General features: G+C 47.2%; 2 protein-coding genes across 5 annotated transcripts in view; both read right to left on the bottom strand.

The window, feature by feature from the left end:
- Positions 1–21,573, bottom strand: part of LOC142774633 (uncharacterized) — a 133,231-nt gene that overhangs the window by 56,221 nt on the left and 55,437 nt on the right. For 2 of the 4 annotated variants that reach the window (XM_075875225.1, XM_075875224.1), the window contains exons 9-10: positions 16,078–16,159; positions 13,732–13,942 (exon numbers count right to left, since the gene is read on the bottom strand). In XM_075875225.1, coding sequence (XP_075731340.1) covers positions 13,854–13,942; positions 16,078–16,159 — 171 coding nt within the window. In that variant the 3' untranslated portion in view covers positions 13,732–13,853. The remainder of the gene's footprint in view (positions 1–13,731; positions 13,943–16,077; positions 16,160–21,573) is intronic. The other 2 variants (XM_075875227.1, XM_075875226.1) reach the window with 1 other exon arrangement.
- On the bottom strand, positions 19,871–21,068 carry LOC142774634 (alpha-crystallin A chain-like). Its single transcript, XM_075875228.1, has one exon. It carries the CDS (start codon positions 20,835–20,837, stop codon positions 20,292–20,294), a length of 546 nt encoding a protein of 181 aa, XP_075731343.1. The 5' UTR covers positions 20,838–21,068; the 3' UTR covers positions 19,871–20,291.

Below are 21,573 nucleotides of genomic sequence, written 5' to 3'. Positions count from 1 at the left end.
AAGGAGCTACATCCATAAAAACATTGCTAAAAAAAGGTCCGACAGCCTTCATATTTTCATATAGAACAGTGTATCTTGCTCTAGAAAAATATCTTCGCAGCAATTTGTTGCCACCTTTCAGTACTTTGATTAGACTGTCACCGGATCATGGCGCCCCCTGTACATTCTGTGTATGTCTATATATGTCAGTCCCAATAAAGGCGGGGCCCCAGTTTTTGTCCGGGGAGCCAGCTTGTGCATGTCGGTTCTTGCGTGCCCGTGCCCCTTTGTGGCACTAACCACGCTACATGGTGTCAGAAGTGGAATAACGAACGAACAACGGCCCCAGCCTTAGGCCTCGCCACGAGTGAACGGCAACATAATGTCCTTCAACTAGACAAGCGAGCGGCCGCAACTGCATGGCGTCAACCTCCAGCCACCGGCTCCATTTTACTTCGTGAACCCGGGAACATGGGTGATATGGCTTTGCCGCTACGAAGACTATGCGGTGGTTTTGGGGCTCACAAAAGCGTTGGACGACGTGCAGGTACACTCGTTACTGTACTGCATGGGCTCGAACGCCCGCCCACTCTTCGAGACTTTTTCGCTTGACGCCCTGGCCCTCACCTCATACCAAGTCATTTCCGCTCGCTTCACTGAGCATTTCGTGCACCCGGTCAACGAGCTCTACGAGTCGTCACGGTTTCACCAACGCATCCAGCTGCCAGACGAAAGCGTAGATACGTATACGCAGAGCTATGTAGGATGGTATCAGTCAGCTGCCATCGAGGAAAGGCTTGTATATGACCGGTTCGTCGTCGGCCTCCGCAACTCCCGCCTTTCGAACCAGCTGTGTGGAAACGCGAAGCTGACGCTGAAGGAAGCATGGACTCAGGCCCGTCAATCCGAAGACGCCGATAAAGAAAAGTATTCCCAGAACGCCACAGAGAACTCGCTGGAGCTCAACCTCAACGCCACGAAAGCGGACAAGCCCGCCTCTTGTCGTTTTGGAGCTAAGCCTACTGCGCGGCAGCCGCAAGCAGAGCGCGCCCGCAAGCCGTCCACATGTGAATCCTCACCGACGTTCGGACTGTCCAGCTTGACGCTCTGCCTGCAACTGCTGCAAAAAGAAAGGCCACTTTGCTGAAGTGTGCCGCTCGAGGAAGTACAAGCAGAACAAACTCAGCTCCATTTGTTTGCACGCCGTTGGTACGACCGCCACGACAAAGATGATCGACGTTACTATTAACAACTATATTGTGCAGTTCAAGGTTGACTCCGGCGCTGAAGTATCTGCTGTGCCCAGCTACTTCCCTATGCTGCCCGCCAAGCTCGACCAAGTTGACAGCTTGCTCAATGGCCTGAGAGGACAGCCACTTCGCGTGCTAGACTTGTATTTCACACGACTTCGGTGGCAAGGAAAAACAAGTTGCCAGCGCCTCTACACCATACTATCTCTCACTGTACCTCTTCGGAGACTGCCTGCGCTGCAAGCCCTTCATATAGTAAAGTTTCTTGACAATCTCAAGACTACGAAAGCAACACTGCACGCCGAGCTCTTCAAAGGACCGGGCACTCTGAAAGACGAGTACATCATCCAGCTGAAACCTGATGCCGTGCCCTTTTCGCTAAGTGTCCCCCGCAGGATACCTATCCCGTTGCTCGAGGTCGTCCTCCGTCAGCTGGACAAATTGGAAAGCGTAGGCATGATTAGCTGGGTCGACAAGCTGTAAGGAAAGGACTTAAAGACGCCGAGGAGCACCAAACCAGAACTGAAGAAGACGAGCGGAGAGCAGGTGGCACGAAGGCGACAACAAGAAATGAAGAAGAGAAGGCACGTGCGATTACGAGTCAACTGTGCGCCAATCAGCTCATGACCAGTGGTGGCCCATAGAGGTGGCGTGCCACGATTGGGCCACGTGCGACCATTACGTGGCAGTAGGCTTTGTGGCTGGGGACGAGCCGGAGCAGCGGCAGACGGGAGACAGTGGGCCGAAGCGTCGGACGCAGGCGATCGAGGTCCCGGCCAGGGAACGCGGCCGTCCACGCTGCTGCCGTCCAACCACCAGCTTGGGCGGCATTGCCGGCACGAGTGCTGCATCTCGGGGCGCGGCCTGGCCTGCTGTTCTCTTCCTTGCCGAGGGCATCGCGGATCTCGGCGAGGCGTCTCCGCGGTCAGCCGTTGAACACAGCGATGAACGTGGCCTGGCTAATGGTCACGGTTGCGTCGAGCATCGCGTCTCGGCGCACGCTCTTCGCTGGACGGGCTGGCTATTCCCCGCATGGAGCATCGCGTCTCCTATGCGGGTTGACTGCTCCGTAGTCGCACCTACGCCATCAAGCGCCAGTGTCACCAGAGCGTCGCACTTCGGCAAGGGACGAGCGAGATGTTCTGCCGGGCGAGACGCGGGCGTGTGTACGGAGGACCATGGAGCCGGGTGAGGATTCAGGGTGGCCGAGGATTCAGATGCCAGGGGAGTTGCTGGCTGAATCAAGGATCGCCGAGTGGTGCCGAGCCGTACCGAGCGACGCACCAGCCTCGGAAGTGGGCCGCGAGCTCACGAGGGGCGCACCCGAGGGTACCTGGCTGTGCCCTGGCCAAGGCGACGAACGCCGGTGAGTGAGCTGCCGCACCGCAGCTGTAGCGAGCAGCATTTCAGCACGGCACAGACGGTGCTGTGCTGGCCAGAACCCGCACGTGGAACCGCTACGCCCGGAAGGTGATCAAAAGCTTGGAAACGAGGTCCGAGGTCGCGCTGGTCAAGGCATCTCCGCCACTGCAGCTCGAGAGTTGAGGCCACGAAGGCAGACGAAACGGTGTGCCGCTCGAGAGGACGAGTTCCTGGCAGCGTTCCTGAGCCGGACGTGAGACCCGTACGTGTCGGCCAGGTCGAGCTCCGGTGTGTCTGTTCAAGGTTCAAGGCCGAGACCTGCCGAACGGCTCCTGCCTGAGTGCAGAGGCCGGGAGCAGGTTCGTGGACGAGGCCTACCGGGTGTGGTCGTCGTGAGCCGTGGCCTGATCCAGGACCTCCGGAGTTGCGACCCTGACTGCTGGGTTGGCCGCGACGTCCGACTCAACGGCGCTGCACACGGTAGCGTATCCGTGCGTCGTCAGCCGTTCCACCCATGCCATGAAATAAAAAGTTCATGTTAATGCTTTCTCGTCCGCTATCAACAAACATAGTGACGAACGTCCGTTTAACCACTACAATAAACCTACACCATGGTGCTCCTGTCAAAGTGTTTTGTGTGTTGGATCTGTCAGCCGCATATCAGCAAATTCCGCTTTCTGCCGAGTCCCGACCACTGCTTACCATTATTACTCACAAGGGGCTGTTCGAGTTCCAACGCTTACCATTTGGGGTAGCCAGCACGCCCGCCATTTTCCAGTCTTTCATGAATGAGGTACTTAATGGTCTACCACACGTGGGGTGTGACATAGATGACGTCATTGTGTCGGGGAAAGACGTCGTAGACTGTCAAAAGACGCTGGAACTGGTCCTGCATCGACTTAGTGACGACAACGTCCCATTGAAAAAGGAAAAGGGCCGTTTTTTTTTTTTTTTTTTCAGAGAACTGTGACGTATCCCGGACACACAGTGGCGACAAGGGTGAGACCGAGAGGCCTCTCCGTGGGCACGAGAGGCCAGTGGCTTCTGCATCAAGAACACTTACATCAGCTGAGAATAATTACGCTCAGAGCGAGCAGGAAGCATAAGCAATGATGTTTAGGCTGAAAAAATTTCATCGCTACTTGTATGGACGAGACTTCACTCTTTATACAGATCATCAGCCACTTCTCGAAATTTTAGGTCAAGACAAGCCTGTGCCGGCACTTGCCGCCGCGCGAATGCAATAGATGGGCAATTACTTTGGGAGCGTAACATTATAAACTAAAATACCGAAAGGCAAAAAATTTTGAGGCGGCTGATGCTCTCTCAGCTCCCACGGCCTATTGTAGCTGTTGACGAGACTTCCGAGTGTCTCTTGCTCTTTGACAGCATGCCCCTCAGTTAGGATACCGTGGCGAGAGCCACATTACGTGATCCCACTCTATCTCGCGTGACACACTTCATATTAAACGGGTGGCCCTCAGAGTGCTTCGAAGCATTTAGACCATTTCATTCGCAGCGCGACGAGCTATTGGTAGAGCAAGACTGCATAACTTGGGATCAAGAGCAACCATTCCTGATAAGCTCCAGCCACAGGTCTTGCAGCTGTTTCATGAGGAGCACCCGGGATCGAGCCGCATGAAAGCGTTAGCAAGAAGCTATGTGTGGTTGCCTGGCCTCGACTTTTCTGTTGAGAACTATGTCCGACAATGTCGCGTGTGCCAGGCCGTCCAAAAAGCGGCTCCACCAGTTCCTTTGCAACCATGAAATTACCCCCTAAAGACCTAGTAACGCGTGCACATGAACTATGCTGTAAAGGGTCCGCAGGCGTTCCTAGTCCTCATTGATGCGTTCTCTAAATGGATCGAGGTCTTACTTGCGTCGTCCACTACTGCTAGCAAAACCATTGAAAAGCTACATAGCATGTTTGATGATGATGATGTGCAATGCTTTATGGCGCAAGGGCCAATTGATGGCCAAAGAGCGCCATTTCAGTGACTAGAGATGTGGACAATGATATGAAGCGTGGCTGTATAGAGGCCTTAAAATTAGTCGCGATAACGCGGGTAAAAACATAAGTATTAAAATCATGACAGTGCCGTGATATGCAAAGTAAAAATGGGTGACAAAAGGTTTTCATAATAAAAGCATGTGTAAAAACATTTGGCACTAGCACAAGTGCCTCATCAGCACCCTTGTGTCCAAGGGCCGCGAGGCAAGTGCTTTTCAATGTAGCCGCAGCAGCAGCAACCTCTCTTGAGAGGTCACGCTACTCAATGCCTGGGTATATGACATGGTAGAAGCGGACATCTCTCAAAAAGCTAGCAGGGATTTATGAGTGAAAAGTGGTTCCCTACCGACAAACATTGCAGGGTGTAATGGTATATGTTGTCGGTAGGGTAATAGAAAGTGTTGTCTTCTTAGAGTGTCTAATTGCTCACACTGGATTAAAATGTGAAGAACTGATAGTGCTTCACCACATCTGTCATACAATGGTGGATCGCCACCGGACAAAAGATATGAGTGTGTCGAGTATCAGTGTCCTATCCTGAGCCTCGTTAGTGTTACCTTTGTACGACGTGATTTTGATACTGGCGGCCAATGACCAAGGTGTGCCTTAATGACGTGTAGTTTGTTTTGTGTGTGCCTATCCCACTTGCTCTGCCAGTAGTCCCTGAGCTTTCGTTTGAGAGACGGCTTAAGATCAAGGGCTGGGATTGATATGGGTGTAGTGGCAGTGCTTCCGTGGACGGATGCAGTAAGCTGATCTGCAATCACGTTGCCTTGGATCTCACGGTGCCCTGGCACCCAGCACACTACAACATGTTGTTTGAGTGTGTAGAGTGTGCATAAAATAGAGTAAAGTGAGATGAGGACAGGGTTTTTTTTTTGTTTTTTAAGAGTGTGCAGAGCCGTTACCACACTGAGGGAGTTTGTATAAATTACTGCTTTTTGTAGTTGTAATTTTTTTATGTGTTTAGCTGCCACAAGTACCGCGTAAGCTTCTGCTGTGAAGATACTTGTGCGTGGATGTAGAGGGCCAGCATCCGAAAAGGATGGGCCGACAGCAGCCTAGGACACAGAGGAGTTAAACTTAGAGGCATCTGTAAAGAACTCAGGACGTGTGTATTTGTGTTGAAGTTCCAGGAAGTATGTTCGGATATGGGCAATAGGCGCATGTTTAGTAACTTCTAGGAAAGACACATCACAATCTATAGTCTGCCACTGCCACGGTGGCGGGTATGGTACAGGAGCCATTAAACTGTGTTCAAGTGACACTCCAGTGTCCTCAGCTAGACCCTTCAGGCGAACTGAGTAGGGCTGCCTCATCGAAGGCCTGTTTTGAAACGGAATGGAGCTCGACAAATCATTAATAGTGGAGTATGAGGGGTGCTTCTTGTCTGCTTTCACCTTAAGGAAATATACAAAGGACATGTAAGTTCTCTGCAGATGAAGCGACCACTCATTTGACTCAACGTAAAGGCTTTCTACGGGGCTGGTGCGAAAAGCACCCGTAGAAAGGCGGATGCCCAAACGGTGCACGGGGTCCAGCATCTTCAAAGCACTGAGTCGCAGACTAATAAACAACGACCCCATAATCTAAGCGGGTGCGAATGAGGCTTCTATAGAGGTTCATGAGACATTGCCTGTCACTACCCCACGTAGTACGTGACAACACTTATATAACATTCATGGCTTTTAAGCATTTTGTTTTTAAATACTTGATGTGCGGTACGAAGGTCAACTTGTTGTCCAAGATTAAGCCTAAGAATTTATGCTCTGCATTGACAGACAGACGTTGACCGTTCAGTTCAATGTCGGGTTCTGAGTGCATGCCTCTTTTTCGGGAGAACAAGACACACGTGCTTTTTTCTGGGTTCAGTCAGAATCCGTTTTCCTCTGCCCATTTGGAGACCTCGTTTAAACCTAACTGAACCTGCCGCTCACACATTGCCAGGTTGCATGACTTAACCAAGCTGGACGTCATTGGCATATGTACAATAGAACATGTTGCGGGGGATGGACAAGTGCAAGGAATTCACTTTGATAATAAAACGTGTACAACAAAGTACACGACCTTGAAGTACTCCCGTTTCATGGACAAATGTTTGGGAGAGAATACTGCGCACACGGACACGGAATGGCGATTCAGCAGTGGAGTTCGTTACCAGATTCGATTGTGAAAATCAAATCGCTTACTGACTTTTTAGAAGCAATAAAACATATAGTGCACTCTGATACCATGCGCTAAGATTGTTAATATGTGTGAATTATGTGCTTTGTAACTACTTTATAATATTTATTATGTGTTTTATTATGCACAAAAAATGATGTATATTTCGGCAGTGATGCTCTCTTTTCTTATTTTTCACTAACCTCTCTGTTTAAACTATATGCTTAGCCATTATGATATATTTGTTGTATGTGCTCTGAAATGATGTGTTCCAGTATTGAAGGTTCTTTTTCTTATGTTTCTCTTATGCACATTTCTGTTTTATATGAGTCAACTCCACTCCTGTAATAGCCCGCAAAGGGCTGACAGTATCAATAAATGAAATCAAATGAAATGAATGTCCGATTGGACAAGTAACTCTCGATTATGGAAAGCATTCTACCGCGCACACCCAGGTGAGACAAGTCTCTTAATATGCCAGAACGCCATGTTGTGTCATATGCCTTCTCGATATCGAGAAACACAGAGAGGAAGCATTGTTTGTGGACGAAAGCGTCTCGGATCTCTGCCTGTATGCGCACTAGATGGTCGGTGGTGGATCTACCCTCTCGAAACCCGCACTGGAATCGGTGGAGCAGATTGTGTGTTTCAAGGAAATGTAAAAGTCGGCGGTTTATCATCTTTTCAAAAAGTTTACAAAGGCAGCTTGTAAGTGCAATGGGCCTATAACTCCAAACTGAGGAAGGGTCCTTGCCATGTTTCAAAATAGGGATAACAATAGCCTCTTTCCAGGAAGCAGGGATGGTGCCAGACCAGAAAGCCAGATAGCATTGTATAGGGAGAGTAAAGTTTTTCGTGTTTTGAGCAGCAGGTTTTTCAACATTTCATACGTGACACGGTCGTAGCCTGGGGCAGAATTACTGCAGGAATTTAGTGATGTTTGTAGCTCAGCTAAGTTGAAAGGTTGGTTGTATGCCTCGTAATTTGTGCACTTGTATTCTAGTTTCTGCTTTTCTATCCATGCTTTATATTTTTGGAAAGCTTCAGTATAGTGTGACGAGCTAGACACCTGCTCGTAGTGTGCAACAAGGAAATTCACCTGATCTTCCAGGCTGTCACCCTGTGTGTTTACGAGTGGGATTGAGTGTACTTGTCTTCCTGCTACCCTACCAACCATGTTCCAGACTTTAGCCTCTTGGGTATATGAATTTATCCCCGATAAAAACTTGTGCCAGCTTTCTCTTCTGGCCTGCCGACACATTCTCCTGCCTTGAGACTTTATATTCTTAGCTGTCAAGATTTTTGGCTGTCGGTGAGTTCTGAAGCAACCTCCATGCCCTGTTCTGCTCCTTTCGCGCATTCCGACACTCAGTGTTCCACCATGGGACACGTCGCTTGCCAGGCATTCCAGATGTTTGCGGTATGCACTTGGCCACTGCGTCAGTAAGAAAAGCTGTGAAGTACTGCACAGCTTCATCTATGCTTAACCTACATATGTCAGTCCAACCTAAACGAGTAGTGTTGTGAAACTGTTCCCAGTCTGCTTTGTTTATCAGCCATTTGGGAACATGTGGAGAACATTCATATGTTGTTGTTGAACTCAACACTACAGGAAAATGGTCACTTCCATATGGATTGTTTATGACTTTCCATTTCAGTAGGGGTAGAAGTGAAGGTGATACGATGCTGCTGAGGTCTATAGACGAGTAAGTTTTGTTGGCGACATTATAGTATGTTGGCTCTTTCCTATTCAACAAACAGGCACCGGAAGAGAAGAGAAATTGTTCAATGAGACGACCTCGTGCATCACAGCGAGAATCGCCCCACAGAGCGCTATGTGCATTTAAGTCCCCAAGGAGCAGATAAGGTTCAGGTAGTTCGTCTACTAAAGACTGGAATTCACGTCTTTTAAGACGGTGGTGCGGAGGTATGTGCGGAGGTATGTACAGAGAACAGACGGTGACGAGTTATTTAGAAGTACTGCTCGGACAGCCACCACCTGAAGGGATGTCTGCAGTAGTAGTGTGTACACGCTACTCCTTGATTAACCATTACAGCCACGCCACCAGATGACGCCACAGCATCATCTCGGTCCTTTCTGAATATGACGTAATCACGTAGAAAATTTGTATTGGAGGATTTCAGGTGTTTCCTGTACACACAACACTTTTGGTGAGTGTTTGTGTAAGAGCTCTTGGACGTCGTCAAGATTTTTAAGCAGTCCTCTGACGTTCCAATGTATAATTTGTGTTTCCATATTGGAAGTAAAGTAGTGCTGTGTGTACAAAATGGGTGTGTCTGCTTTTTAAGCTGAACGTTAATACTCAGGTAACAGGGCCATCATCGGGCCCCGTTACCGGCTTTTTATTTCTCTTGGCGCGCTCCAGAGAGCTACCTCAATCTTTTGGCACCAGGGGTACCGTGGTGTCCATAGCCTCCTCAGAGGCGCTGCGTGCCCGCATTTGCGAGCTGGTGTTTGGAGCTTGAGGCCTCGCCTGGTGAGCAGAGGCTTTTATATCTGCCGACCCTGGGGTCTCCTCCACCTCGGGAGGCGTAACTTTTCGTCCATGGGGCCAGAGGTCGAGGGGACCTCCTTTGCTGCTGGGTTACCCTGGCTGCTGCAAGAGCTTGCAGCAGCCGCTGGTGTGGCTGCGGGGACGAGCAGCAGGGCAGCTTTGGCTGTTCCGACCGTGGGGGGGGGGGGGGGGGGGACATTGGCAATTGCCAGGGCACACTGTGCCTGGCATGGGCAGTTGTCGCAGGCCGTTGCAGTGCTGCCCCCTGTTGCACTACATCGGCGGACGATGGTTTGTTAGTGAAAAAACCAGATACTTGTTGTCGGGCTTCTCAAAAAGTTATGTTTTGTGTGATTTTGATTGTAACGATTTCTTTTTTCTTTTTTCCATGTTGGACAGGTTCGGGAGTATGCGGGATGGGCACCATCGTAGTTTGCGCAGTAGGCCCCATCCTCCAGCTTACAATCGTCTGTGGCGTGTCCTGTGATGGCACACTTTCCGCAGGTGAGTTGGACGCAGCAACTCTGATAGCCGTGACCAAAAAGCTGGCATTTGAAGCAACGTCGTGGGTTGGGAATGTAGGGTCGCACATTCAACTTCAAGTATCTTGTTTCGAGATGTTCAGGCAGGATACTGGTGCAAAATGTCACAATTATATGTTTTGTTGGGACTTCCTTTTTATCACGCCTAATTTTGATTTTTTGTACTTGTGTCACCTGCTGGTCCTTCCAGCCCTCGAGGAGCTCACCTTCAGTCAGGCCAAGCAAGTCTTAATCAGATACAACGCCTCGGGAAGTGTTGAGTGAGCGGTGTGGTGTAGTTAAGATAGAAATGTTTCCAAACGATTCTAGTGTCGAGAGGTTTTCATACTGGGTCTGACTTTTTACCTCGAGGCGGAGATCCCCACTGGCCATTCTTCTAGCCTGGTAACCCTGGGCCAAGTGTAGTGGTGAGGCATTTGGAGACAACAAAAGGCGAGATTGTTCTGGCGTTCTTTTCAGCAGTTTCACAGTGGATCACATGGTAGCGGGGAAAGGTTTCTTTCAGTTTTCTGAAATAGTTACAGATGTCTTCGGTGCGGCCTTTCTTTGAGAGAGGACGATCGTGCAACGAAGGGAGAGAAGTAAAAGCCATAAAATAAATATGAGTTTGGCAGCCATGCCAGCCGCCCACCATGGAGCCCTACACGGGGACGTGAAAGGTACTAAATTTATATGAGGCATGTCAACGTCAGCTGTACACAGCCGCTATAACCAAATATATTGTGCCCAAGACAGAGCACATACACAAGGTTAACCCTTGCCGCCAGGAAAAATCGGAAGTAAATGGAAGAGAGAAGAAGACAGGATAGATTTAAAGAGGAGAAAAGACTAAGATGTAGAGAGAGAGAGAAATAGGAAAAGGCGACTACCGATTTCCCCTGAATGGGTCAGCCCAGAGATGCCGTCTACGTGAAGCCGGGGCCAAAGGGGTGTGCTGCCTCTTCCGGAGGGCCTTAAAGGTCCAGTCACCCAGCATCGGCTCAACCCCCAGAATCCCCTTTTCCCCGGACACGCCAAAGCCACGCACCGCTAGGCGTGGGAGGGAGTAGAAACTCCCCCGTTAGCTCGGGTCCGGGGTCTCGCTACGCACCAAACACCTACTTGCGCAGGCGCCCCTGCGGGGTACGTAGCGTGTTTGCCGCGTATGGTCTGTCAGAGGTACTGGTAAGTGATAACGGTCCCCAATTCATTTCAGAAGAATTCGGGGCTTTTTTTGAGACTGAACGGGGTAAGGTACGTCAAGACACCATTGTACCACGCGGCCTCTAACGGAGCGGCCGAACGTCTGGTTCAGACGACCAAACAAGCCCTGTCAAAGCATGTCTTACAGGACAAGGTTAGCGACCAGAAACACACATTATTGGAATGTTCGGACAGCTATCTAATGACCTACAGAAAAACTCCCCAGAATACCACTGGCCAGACCCCGGCAGAACTATTTTTGAAAAGACGGCTAAGGGTAAAGCTTTCGTTGCTAAAGCCAGATTTTAAGCTCTCGATGCGTGAGCAGCAGCAACGTACCAAACTGCGAAATGACACGTAACGTGGGGTTTCTAAATGTTTTGCTGTGGGGGATGCTGCGTGGGTGAAGACGGTGCGAGGCGAGACGGTGTCGTGACACAGGTTGTTAGTCCCGTAACCTATCTGGTGAAAGTATCGCAGGTGCTGCGATTTACGCACGCTGACCACATCAAAGCCCGCTACGCAACCCCGTATTCCGCAAGCGGTACGCCAGTGCAACCAGTTCAAACCTCGCAAGACGCCACCCCTCCGATGGTTCCCAGGCCGTGTAGGCCTGCGATCGGGTTGCCTCTCAAAGATAAACGCACGACAGAATCTGCCACAGTTCCCCTGCCAACAACTACATCACCCACGGCCGGAACTGTTGCCTCCGGGTCGTCGGACCCTCCTGGCGTTCCAGGTGCACCATCGGCAGCCGAGCGTGCAAACCTGCGGCATAGTGAACGTGAGCGACGTGGCCCGTACAGGTACCAGTCGAGTGACTTTCTAAAGTAATCGGTGGGGGAAGGTGTGTTGTGGCGTGACGTCACATATCACCTGGGCATCCAGTATGGGCATTGCTGTGCGGCCTATATATACCTGTGTGTTCTGTAATAAACTCATCATTTGTTCTTGCAATGCTGTCGGTTCCTCCCATTATAACTGCAAGCTACAAGGTTGGCGTCTCCGCAGGCACAGTCATGAGATGCAAGCGTTTATTGCTTTGCAGTTTGACCCTACCCACACTTGGAGCACGGCACTGGACTTGAAGCATACAGAGTAATTACCCGTGCATAAAAGGCGCCTTTTTTCACGGGTGGTCAAATTACTTTATTACAGTTTTTGAATGTATAAAATGTATAAAATAAGGAACATATTGAACAAAAAGAAATGAGTGATTGTTTTGTTTCAGCGATACTCAGAACCGCATAACATTCTGTAGTATTTTAGGACGTATTATGCTATGAAACATGGGTCTACGCACAGCGCCTCGTGGCCATCTACACAAGTAATACGTCTCTTTTTTCATCTAGCAGCGACGAAGTGGGTTCACAAACAAACAGCATATTTTCTACGTATGGCTGCAAAGGGCAGAGTAAACTTTGTACTCAACGACAACGAGAATACCTCACAAGTGTTGGTGATGAGCAATTTGAGAGCACCGCCAATAAATATGTAAATGACCCTCCACTGCCCCTGCAAGAAAGTACCGTTAAAGATTAAAATGAAGTTTCGCGGACCTCCGATGCGTTCATGCGGCAAAAGCAAAACAGCGAAAGGACATTTCTCATTGGTGTTGCCACAGACCGTGTGACGCGCTGATGCTGCAAATAAATTCTGCTGATCTCCACAAGAAGATAACACAATCATTTCTAATGCTTCTCGCAAGTCCTACAAGGTGGCATCACCTCCCAGTGGGCACGCATTCTCAGTATTTACAGTGCGAAATTTGAAGTGGAGGGTTGAGAATGCACCCGTAAACACCAAAGCCAAACTTGTGAACCCGTTCTGAAGTTACGTGATCGTTTAGGTGGAAAGCAAACATGGCCGTTGCCGAATGTGGTGCATACACATGCTTCGAAAGATCACCGATATTGGCAATCCGGTGTGTTTGCAGCCAATTTTGTTAATTAAACCACCTGCAGTAAGTCCGAGCATGCTGTTCTTTAGTAGGACTTGGACTCTGTGAGCAACAACGATGCAAAGCAGCCCAGGAAATCGGTCAGCTTTGTTTCCTGCTTCAGGCAATCTCAGTTTGCGTATTTACACCAGCCTGCCAAGATGGAAACCTATCGAAGCTGTAATAAATGCAAGACTAGAAAACCAAGCAGAAAACAAGAGTTTTTTACAAGTATTGCAACGCTTCGCCATGATATGCATTGAGGGACTGTTTTGCTGCACGACACGCACGTTGTAGTGCTCTCAGTAGAATTCTTGTCCGGGAAGTTTTGTACAATAAGAAAATATGAATTTTTCAGACGGTGCTTAATACACAGCAGCACATTTCGTATAGCTCATAATATCCGTTATATATTTTCTTAGGAGACAGAAGCAAGTAGATATGCACAAACAGTTAAATTTTGTCCAGCAGTCTTGAATTCAGATATTTATATTGCTCGCATAATATATACTTTGTTAATAAAACTTGTATGAATTGAAAGTTAATTCATTCTGCTTTTGTTCATGTATTCCACAAAATATTTAGTGCAGTAGTTCCTTCAGCCAAAAAAATATTTAGTGCAACTTATGAAAAACACCCATTTTATCTACGGTAGCATAACGCAGAACACATCCACGAAAGCCAGCATAAGAAATGCTGTGACGCAACAGACATGAAAGGACTAAAGTGCAGCACGCATTACTGTCTATAAAGGCAACGTTCCTACAACAATGGAAATGTCTCTCACCATTTAAATCATTGCTGGAGTTTCCCCGACGGGCCAAACTCAACTTGGCCAGTCGCGAAAAGTCAGACGGGCCCACAGGGGATGCCATTATTGGCTCATCCTTGGTGCATCGCAGTCAGTGGTCATTGAAGCAACGGTGGTTCCTGTCTCCACCGAAAGGAAGGTTTTTTGTCGAGGCGGCCGGAGTAGGTGCTCCACCCCACCTGGTTCCCTGCACAAGTTGTGGATTGCCAAGTTCGTTCTCAGAATACAAAAAAGATGATTGTCAGCAATTACGATATTGCCTAACGCAATATTTGAGCGCAGCTCTACTAGAGTTTTCTGGGTTCCCAGATAACATTCATTCCAACTGCCTTAATTGTGTGCATTTCTGCACGGATACTCTTAGCACGGCACTCCTAACACATGAATGTTCTTGAACACAAGTCACTGTAGCTAACATTTTGACATTTGGTCCTGTATTGTTCGAGGCAACTTGCTGCATTAAAGAAGACTCGACCGCTCATCAAAACATTGACTTCAGCGAAACCCCGTATTTAGGAAGGTCAACCCTTTCAGATGCCACCTATGAAAGACTGCCTGTAAATGCATCAAATTTACGCATTATTTCAAGCACTTGTCACTCTACTGAAGTAAAAAATAATGCCACAATATGTTTATTACCAGTTTTATAATAACATATATTAATTAAATTATAATTGCATATCTATTTATCTTGAAGTCATTCATGTCCTGTCCCTGCGTGATAGGATTGAATCTGAAGCGACAAATATGGGGAAATTTTTTAGTTCAATTAGGTTCACTTCGAGCAATAAAGAATTATATTTTTGACCTGGCTCACGAAAAGTGGTGCGTTGAAGCACTCGTCGAACATGTCAACGCCTTCAGCAAAGTGATAGAATTCAACAGTAGGCAGCAAAGAAGCATTTATGCAGGAGGTTCAATTCACTCAAACCTCAATGTATCTATCTACCTCTACGTTAGCCACTAGTCAACAAAACTACACAGTGTGTGTGCAAAATTTTGAGACTCCTGTCACCAAAATAATAATTTAGAAGATAATTGACCTGATTGGCTCTTAACCTTCAATACATGACCCTCCTTGTCAAACACAAGCAATTGCATATCTGTACAGTTTTTGGATTCATGTCTGGAACGTATTTCACTCAAAATTGTTGAGTTCTTTCATCACAGCCCTCTTTGGATTTCTGAAATAGAGTCAAAATAATTTCCTTTCAGCGTCATTCTGACGACTAGTGCTAACACTCCCAGATTTAAATACACAGATATACCTGGTGAAGTGGACAGTTGGACAACCACCACTGCAGCTCACTTGGTAGAGCATCGGGCACATTAGTTGAATGTTGTACGATCGGTCCCTGCCAGTGACGAGTTGTGTTTTTGTCCACTTTAAGTTCTTCACATTTATACTACAATTAGTACACATAACATCCCTTAAACTTTCCTTGGTTGCATTGTCTGTTGGTTATCGTAAGTATGTGTCTAAAGAAGAGAGCAAAGTGGGCCAGGGAAAAATGAGTGTTAGAAGGACACTAAAGAGCAACGCGATTTTTTGCACATTAGTAAAGCACAATTTCACAACCCCGAAAGCCGTAACCAATGCTCGGCAAGTGAGAAAATTTGCGTCTTTCTTCTAGGTGCCTTCGCGCTTAGTAAGCGAGAAAACGCAGAAAAACAAAATGAGTGGAGACGCCACCTCGAGATTCTCGCACCAAATACCACGACGTCATAAATTTTGAAGGCGTCTACTGTGTCCTACATAGCTTATATTCGGTAAAACTTGAGTACACTGTCATGTGTTGGTGCCATAGACCAAGTTTCAGAAAATTATATCGTGCCAATGTCGCGGAAATACAAGAAATACATGTTGAATTTTTTGAAGTCGCGGGCAAAGATTTCGATGCGAAAGTTAACGATGAAACTTCAACCTTTATTTTCTCAGCTAATATTAAACTTATGAATTTAAAACCTTGGACCCTAAGAGTTCTCAGAGTGCAATTTTTTCAATCTAAATCAAGTCGCTGTTTCTCTTCAGTGTACCTTTAGGGTCATCTTACCTGAAAGCAAGAGGAAGTTAAGGGCATGGGCAAGACATGTCACACGGAGGTAAGGCAACTGTTGAAAATTACGAGCAACGTCAAAGATTCCAAAAGAAGACCAGCGTGTGAGGGGAAGGCAGGAAATTATGTGGGCAGACGGAATCAAGAAGATTGCAGGGGGAATGTGGCTTCCTCAAGCACAGGATTGAGTTGATTGAAGAAACGGCGATGAAGCCTTTGCCCAGAAGTGGGCCTGGTCGGGCTGATGGCGACAAAGGTAACTTACAGCGCACCATGTCCAGCACAGCCTCGTTCTGCAGGGCCACGATGAGGCATAAGTGATCGATGTGGCATCCTTGGAGGTAACCCTAGCCCAAGCAGACACAAAAAATGCAACCCAATGAAGGACAATTTTCATTAAAGGACCGACAACTGGCGAGAAGGTGTGATCAGATCCTAGTAGAAATGAAAAGACCGTGAAATATAGTCACTGATTTCAGCACTTTTTTTCCATTGTGAGTAGGATTTATATTTTTAAATTGTACTTATAAGGAACAAAAGTCGTCATGTGGCATAGCCTAGAGGAAGAGAATTTAAGATGGATCATGAAATATGGAGTCGATCACTTTCCTGGGAGTAGTTGCATAGCCTGAGGCTGTCTTGCGTGCCATTCCTCCAAATTAGACAATGTATATTATTATCCAGCCCCGCTCGATTCTCCACTACTTACGACGTAGAAGGAATCGCACAGTGAGAAGCAGCACTGCCATCGCGGCCACCAGAGGACCAAGTCGAGCTGGGGCGAATGCACGCCGAGTGCATGCATGCGCAGTAAACCACTATGTTCGAGCACGAACCACTCTCATGCTCACTGTTTGCGCATGCGAGTATACGACTTCATATTCGTTGTAGATTGAAAAATTCAGATTACAAATGTTTGGCGGCATTCCCCACATTGCCATACCGTAGTTAGACTCACTTACTGGTAAGATTTCCATTCCACACACACACACACACACACGAAAAAACGGCACCACAAAAATTTGTTGTCAGTCCCGTCAAGGTGTAGTAAAGTCATGATGACAGGTTGCCCATATGTGATGCATCAAGAGGCAAATCTTGCAACTAGGTTTAAATGCATTTGGTTATTGTTCTGTTTCTTCAATTTTTAAGCTAAAAAGAGACAGAAGTATCGGAGACAGCAGCGTGTAACTCAAATACCATGCACAGGAACGAAATAAACGAAGTAAACAGCTGGTGTCAAAAATACAAATTTGTGTAATGGTTTCATGTAACATCTGGAGTTTTAGGTACTAAAATCACGGTAATAATTTCGAGACACACGGTGGTAGAGGACACCAGAAATTTTTACAAGACTGGCGCTTTTTGATGTGCACTGACAACACACAGTACATGAGACTCTATCAAAATGCGACCACTACAGCTGCAATCAAACCCAAGAACTTAGTGTCAGCAACCAAGCATTGTAACCACTATACAACCACCCAGGGTTTTTAACCTGAACGCAGAAGCATCGACCATTGAGTCAATTAACCCCGATCCCTGGCGTCCCAGTATACGGTTTCCCGGAACAGCCTAGCCGAAGTCAGCGGCACAGACCTGTTCATCAGGCACATGCGTATATTCTCGTCCATTTCACCGCTGTGCTCCATTATGCAGCTTTATCGGCCGGGCAGTGGACGCAAGTGCGTCCAGGTTTGAAAACGAACGGCTGTACCTCTGAGGCCAACTTACGCGATGGTCTGGTTTGTGTGCACTGCAGTGTGATGCCAAACATTTCAAGACATGGCAAAAAAAAACAACAACAACAACAAATTGTTGCTCTGCCTGCCAAGTTCTTCCTTCTCTGCTGTTCCTGCTGAAGTTTATGGCTGTGTGCGATAATAATCCTCAAAGGTATGTGTACATAGCCTAGAAATAGTGTCATTTCAAACAGACTTTTTTTTTATAGTTTGCGTCCAAGTTGCTATCTCTAAGCAGAGACAACTGTTGCATGTTTCAACGGAACAGCATCAGTCAACACAGTTGCTTCATAATATCTGCATGTATAGACACATCTGAAATTCACATTTGAACTTTGCTCTTGTTCATCTTGGAATACCAAGTTCATTATGAATACGAGTTCATTTATTTGCATATGATTGTGTTACCCATTTAGTGTTTACAATTTTCTTTGCTTGGGTGTTGAAGGGGCATTTATTGAAATCATACATTTCAATAAATGAACAAATCTGGGCTAGCGCGCACATTTCATGCCATAAGTTCTTCTTAGAGCCATTAAATTGTGTGTTCACAACAACAGTGATGCATGCACAAGCAAACTGTATGTTCTCGTGTTATCGCGTTATCACCACAAGAAAACAATGATTTCAAACCTCACGAACGGCATGCGCACAGAGGCGTAGCCAAGAAATGGCTCTCCGGGCCCTAGCAACCCCCTACGCCGACATTTTTATTCGCCATGCATACACAGTGAAAAATGACCATTCACCTGCCTGGCCTCCGCTTGATATTAAGGATGTGCCCCCCCCTCCCTTTCCCCGAAAAACACTTCCGCATACAACCCTGCATGAGGATAAATGAATGCATGAAACAAAACCACGTGTAATCGTTTAGTTTCTGTGCGTGGTGCGATTAACCTTTGAGTTGTCCGCGGCTCGATTCAGAATCTGGCCGAAATCAATCTAAAACGTACACCGACAGCTACGCCATGCTTATCGACCGTTAACGCAACAACTAACCGACGTTTTCAAGGTAATTACGCCTGACAGACGTTCTCTGTTTCTTGGTTTGTCGATGTCACTTTTAAGGCGCAGGCGCTACTTGGGACGCCGATACAGGCACGAAACTTCGTTGGCGCGATTAAAAGCGGCTCTGATAAACGATAATGAAAAAGGAAACTTACCTATAGGTCACATACAAAATGATGCAGGTAAGAGCGAATATCTGTCAAATCTAATTAAGGCGCACGGAGGAAGGAAAGTGGAAGCCCAAGAGACGAAACCAGCGAACACTTGCGCAACTGGAAAACGCTCGAAAAATGGCGCGAAGAACAACAGTCATAGATGACGATGATGATAGCAACAAATGTCAAACAATTGAATTCTAAAGTACGTTACATTTTTGTTAACGTTACACCTGAGCCCTAAAAAAACTACATTTAAAAACACAAGAAGTAGCATTGCGGTAAGACGTGTAAATAAGCCTAACAAAAAAGTGTAATGGTAATGTCACATAGAATGCTTCAAGTTAGCAATGTAATCAATGTTTTTTTTTTAAATATTATATCTACAATTGTCGCAAGTTTTGAAAATGCGCATTTATTATTGTTGTCACGAATGATTAACATTCAATCTTGAAGGCTACATTCTTCTTAACCCCTAACGGCCACGCATGTTGATGATGAAATCCTTTGGTTAAAACATAATCACCTTAAAATTAAAAGCTAAAATTTAAATTAAATGTAGGTGATTGCAATGTTATGTGCTGTCACAAACTATTTCATTTTTATTTTTTTTAACTTCCCTGCGATACGAAAATGCAGCTGTATTTGACGCAATCATTCAATGAATAAATTAATAAAAATATGTAGGTCATTATCCTTCTCCACGCATGAGCAATTCCTGGAGCTAGAAAACTTTCATTAAAATTTAGCAATAGTTCCTAAGCAGAAGCAATCTCTGAGGCCATGTATTTGTGTACAAAGTGTGCTATTAAGAGAGTTCGTATCTATTTATTTATTTTTTCTGAGCGTAAGCCTTGTTCTTCTATTTTTTTATTTTCTCTTTGTTATATCGACACCTTATAAGATCTAACCTACGCCTCCTATTTCTCTTTTTTTCTCTTTTTTGCTTGCGTGCCGATTTTCCTAAGAGCTGACCAATTATAATTCCTAGTATTAATACTTCGATGCGTGCACACTCACCTATAATTAATTAAGCACAGGCTAACTTTATTCATTTCTGACGACGTAGTCAGTTCGATTTTGGCAAACGCGCACTCGTTTTCAACGCTAGCGTCGGTGCCGAAAAGTTTATGCACAACTCGAAGGCAACAGATAACTTTGAGAATTAACTTTATTAGGAACAACACAAGTACGTATTAATTGAACCATAACAAGTAACAAGCTTCGGAAGACAACAGACACTTTAGCTATATCACACGTGCTGTTTTGAGTGCGAACACCGGCCTGCATGCTCGCATCTTCTTTCGTTCTTAGAAAATATAAGTCATATGTATGGTTAAGCATGCACTAGCATGATGCTAAAGATCCATGCAACCACTCGTGTATCCCCCGCACGTCGAATTTGATCAGCACATAAAGTTCCGTTCCTCCTTTGGCGAAAATCTGAGAAAAGTGGTGAAAACGAGCTGCCAGATTCTCTCACAGATGGCGCCACCTCCGCATTAACGTTCGTGACACGCGTGGAAGGAAACGCACCCAAGGAAACGACTCGAATCGAGGAAGTTTCTTCATTTTCACGCCGACTTCTTGTCCCCACCCGCGCTGGATTCATGGCTGACTTCGATCGGGGTGGGCTTGTTGGCGTCCTCCACTTTCTTGGGTCCGTTCTTGCGCGGAGCTTCGAGGGAAAGGTAGCCCGACGGATTGAGCTGGCACTTGACCGTCTCGGGGTCGACGTCTTCGGGCAGCACGTAGCGTCGGGTGAACTCGCGCTTGATGTAGCAGCCGCGGTCGTCAGACTTCTCTTCGTGCTTGCCGTGGATCACGACGCAGTTGTCCCGAGTCTTGACGGTGATCTCTTCGGGGGCGAAGTGCCGGGTGTCGACGTTGATGGCGAACTTGTCCAGTGTGCAGGCGACCGCCGAACCCTGTTGGGCCGACGTCTGGCTCGCGTCCGAACTCCCGCGGTTCGAAGGAACCACGTAGAACCGCTGGTGGAAGAATGGCGGTTCGAACAACTCACCGTCAAGCAGGATTTTGCCGAAGTCGTCGTTGAATAAGCGACGCGCCAGCTCCGATGGGCCCCAGGAGTCTCGGTAGAGCAGCGGGAACAGAGCCATTTCTGCCGTTTACAAGGAGCAAACGCAGCTGACGAACAGTATTCGTCGCCGGAGACGCCGTTGAGCTTCGAAAAATATAGCGCACCGCGCTGCGTCGTCTGCTTTTTATACCCCTGCGTCGTCTGCTGCGCAAAAGTTCTCGAAACATCCGGGACGTTAGCGCGACAGCGGATTGGTCGGCGTGCGTCACGTGCCAATATTGACGCATGCGTTTTTTTTTTTTGTGTCGTCTGTTGCACGTTTTTGTTTGACGCGAATGCAGACGTGACGTCGGATTGGCTAGATCGCACCACGTGCCGCTGTTTGCGTCGTCTGCTACAAATTTGAACCGGAACGGCGACGACTGCTCGTCTGGAAAGTTCGGGAAGGTCCGCGCAGCGGTGTACTTTTGTGTTTACCCTGTTTTTGTGTGAACGTCAACGGCACACGGAGCCAAATATACCAGCGGAACGCTCGAAACAGGCGCAGTTAGCCAATAACGTTGACCTTTGCGAAAAGCGGCGTTCGAAAAAGGCAAAAGCGGATTACCATCCCGGCGCTGGCGACAGCATTCGCAGCGCCATGCGTTCTCTGTTAACGCGGAGTGCCTTGAAAGAGTAGATATCTCATTTCAACGCTAAGCTGCTTCAATAAATATTTACCTAACATTGATCTCGGTCACACAAGTAACGCTTTCATACAAGACGGTCGCATTAACGTCGATAGGAGCAGTACAGTGCGGATGATCGATAAAACC

The sequence above is a fragment of the Rhipicephalus microplus genome, chromosome 10 (assembly GCF_043290135.1).
Source record: "Rhipicephalus microplus isolate Deutch F79 chromosome 10, USDA_Rmic, whole genome shotgun sequence".
Lineage (NCBI taxonomy): Eukaryota > Metazoa > Arthropoda > Arachnida > Ixodida > Ixodidae > Rhipicephalus > Rhipicephalus microplus.
The sequence above is the reverse complement of the archived record's forward strand: the minus strand, read 5'-3'. Positions and strand labels throughout refer to the sequence as shown.

Excerpts from the sequence above, each read along its gene's own strand:
- LOC142774634 (XM_075875228.1), bottom strand. The coding sequence starts at position 20,837 with ATGGCTCTGTTCCCGCTGCTCTACCGAGACTCCTGGGGCCCATCGGAG.